The sequence below is a fragment of the Martes martes genome (genome assembly GCF_963455335.1).
Source record: "Martes martes genome assembly, chromosome: 5".
Classification (NCBI taxonomy): Eukaryota; Metazoa; Chordata; class Mammalia; order Carnivora; family Mustelidae; genus Martes; species Martes martes.
The window spans coordinates 8,988,512-8,991,885 of NC_137892.1; the positions used below are offsets into that span (position 1 = coordinate 8,988,512).

Below are 3,374 nucleotides of genomic sequence, written 5' to 3' on the forward strand. Positions count from 1 at the left end.
TGTTTCATTAATAGTTTTCTTCCCTGTGCAAAATATATTTATTTTGGTGTAATCCCAGAAGTTTATTTTTGCTTTTGTTTCATTTGCTGAGGAGACACATCTACAATAATGTTGCTAAGGCCAATGTCAATGAAATTACTACCTATGCCTTCTTGTAGGTGTTTTATGGTTTGGGGTCACTAATTTAAGTCTTTAATTCATTTTTACTTTACTTTCATGTATAGTTTAAGTGCTTCAATTTCATTATATTGCATTTGACTGTCCAGGTTTTCTCGAAACATTTATTCAACAGACTCTCTCTTTCACATTGCACATCCCTACCTCCTTTCTCGTAGATTATTTGATCACATTTGTGTGCATTTTTTTCTGGCCTCTCCATCCTGTTCCATTAATCTAAGTGTCCGTTTCTGTGCTAGGACCACATTGTTCTGATGGTTATATCTTTGTAATATATTTTGAAACGTGGGGTTGTGATATCTTCAGCTTCATCATTTCTCAGGATTGCTTTGACTATTTGGGGTCTTTTATGATTCCTTACGAATTGTAGCATTAGTTATTCTAGTTTTGTGAAAATGATATTGCATTTTGAGAGGGCTTAGATTGAACTTGTAAATTGCTTTGTGTAATATAGGCATTTTAACAATATCAATTCTTCCTGTCCATGAGCACGGAATATCTGTCCATTTTTTTTGTGACTTTTTCAATTTCTTCCAACAACGTTCTCTAGTTTTTAGCATATAGTTCTTTCAACTCCTTGGATAAATTTACTCCTAGGTATTTTATTCTTTTTGGTGAAATTCTAAATGAAATTGGTTTAATTTTAATTTCCAGCCATTTTGCCATTAGTGCAGAGAGATGCAAGATTTCTTTTTATAAATTTTGCATTCTGCAACTTTACTGAATACATTTACTATTTGTAATAGTTTTCTGGTGGAGTCTTTAGTTTAGTTTAGTTTAGTGGGTTTTTGTTTGATTGTTTGTTTAGTATTATGTCATCTATAAAAAGTGACAATTGTACTTTTTTCATACCACTCTGGATGACTTTTACTTAATTTCTTTCTCTTATTGCCATTTGTGATATGGATGAACCTAGAAGGTATTATCCCAAGTAAAATAAGTCAGACAGAGAAAGACATATGTCATATGCTATAATTGATATGTGGAATCTAAAAAAATAAAACAAATGAAGAAACAAACAAAAATACAATAGAAATGGATCCATAAACATGTAAAACAAACTGGTCATGCCTGGAACTGGGAAAGGGTGGCAGAGATGGGCAAATATGGGTGAAGGGGAATGGGAGGTACAGCCTTCCAGGTACAGAATAGGGGATATAGTCAATGGTATTGAAATAGATTCACATGATGTCAGATAATAGCTACACTTGTGGTGAGATTAGCATAACCTATCAAGTTGTCCAATAAGTATGTTGCACCTCTTAAGCTAATGTAATATCACCTACAAATATAATTCAATTGAAGAGGAAAAAAAATGTGTCCTTTCTACCCCTTCTTAAAGGCATTGAATTTAAGCTTGCTGCTTGTTGATTCTCTGAATACATACAACAAAGGGAGACTAACAAAACCCATTCTACTGAACAGATAAATGTTATTGAGGCTTGAGCGTGTATTGGAACACTCAATAGTCCACATTCTGATGGAACTTCAACAAGTTAAATACATGATATTGGGGTTTCCAAAAATATAGTTTAGTTCATGTGACATATTTAGTATATGTTACACCTGAATCACAAAAATATTTTATCAGAGCATTCTTACGCTATGCCAAAATCATTTTTACTACAACCGTTATTATAAAAAACAAAAACAAAAACAGCTGTATGAATTTAAGAATTATTTAGCTTATTGAAAGAGGAGAATTAAAGTTGATGTAGAACAACTAAATATAGAATGTGTTGGAGCATTGATGGAAAAAAATGTGTCATTTCATGTTCTGGTTAATTCCTGTACTGCGACTTGAACATCTTTATGAAGTAAGAAAATTATGTTTTCAGCTCCCCCAAAAAACAGTTCGTATTATGCAGTCAATTGCTGTATTATATGGACCTGCTTTATATGCATGTATTATGAAAGCACCCACTGTCTTTCAGGTAAAGTTGCTAAGGAGAAATCATGGAGACAGGAAATGAGACATTGAGCACAGATTTCATTCTCCTGGGCCTTTTTCCTGGGATGAGACATCCAGGTCTCCTTGTCTCTGTTGTCTTCCTCATCTATACCATGGCTATCACAGGAAACATCACCTTGATCCTCCTCATCTGGGCAGATCCCCACCTCCACACCTCCATGTATTTCCTGCTTAGCCAGCTCTCTCTCATTGACCTGGCTTTCATCTCTAGCATAGTGCCAAAAATGCTGGTTAACTTTTTCTCAGGAAAAAAGAAGATTTCCCTGATTGGCTGTGGAACCCAGATCTTCTTCACTTTGACTCTGGGGATTGCTGAGTGTCTACTCTTGACCCTCATGTCTTATGACCGCTATGTGGCTATCTGCAATCCTCTTAAGTATCCAATTATTATCAGCCACCAGGTGTCCCAGAAAATGACCATTGGATCCTGGGTGGGAGGGACTCTGGCATCTTTGGCCCACACAGCCTATGCCATGCACTTTCCCCTCTGTGGCCCCCGGGTACTCCACCACTTTTTCTGTGAGGTCAAGGCCATCTTGAAATTATCTTGTGAGGACATCTCAGCCTATGAGAAAGGAGTACTAGTGACCAGCATTGTTGTGGTTCTTCTCCCCGTAAGTTTCATCCTGACCTCCTACACCCTAATCTTTCTGCAGGTCCTTCAAATAAATTCCCGTGAGGGAAAGAGTAAGGCCCTGGCTACCTGCTCCTCCCATCTGACTGTGGTCATCTTTTACTATGGCCCAGCCATGCTGATATACATGAGGCCTGGATCTTCCCACACCCCCATCCTGAACCAGGGTCTCTTTATGTTTGACACCATCCTCACTCCCATGCTGAACCCTCTTATCTACAGTCTAAGGAACAGAGAGGTTGTGGGCTCAATGAAGAAGGTACTGAGGAAATGTCCTATTCAGAATAGGCTTCCATGTTTCAGTTACTAGACACAAAACTTCCAATATCAAATATCCCTGGGAGGCAGCAGGGTCTGAGGAAACAATGGGACTCCCTGTGTCCCCATTTCCTCTTCTCTTATCTCCTGATAATATCAGTTTCACATAACGAAAGCAAGAATTCTCAGAAAAGAGAGGAAAAAACAACTATACCATTTTAAGAGGTCTAAATCACAACCAATTCCCTATATGAATAAGAGCTTTCACCTAATCCCCTCACCTTGCTTCATTTCTTATCAATTGCAATGGAAAAACCCTCTTCTTTCTTTTAG

General features: G+C 37.4%; 1 protein-coding gene across 1 annotated transcript; it reads left to right on the top strand.

The window, feature by feature from the left end:
- Positions 1-2,133: 2,133 nt before the first annotated feature.
- On the top strand, positions 2,134-3,093 carry LOC308342651 (olfactory receptor 2L2-like; the record flags this gene model as incomplete). Its single annotated transcript, XM_080803232.1, has 1 exon — positions 2,134-3,093. The coding sequence occupies one exon, from the start codon at positions 2,134-2,136 to the stop codon at positions 3,091-3,093; it is 960 nt and encodes a 319-aa protein (XP_080659358.1).
- Positions 3,094-3,374: the final 281 nt, after the last annotated feature.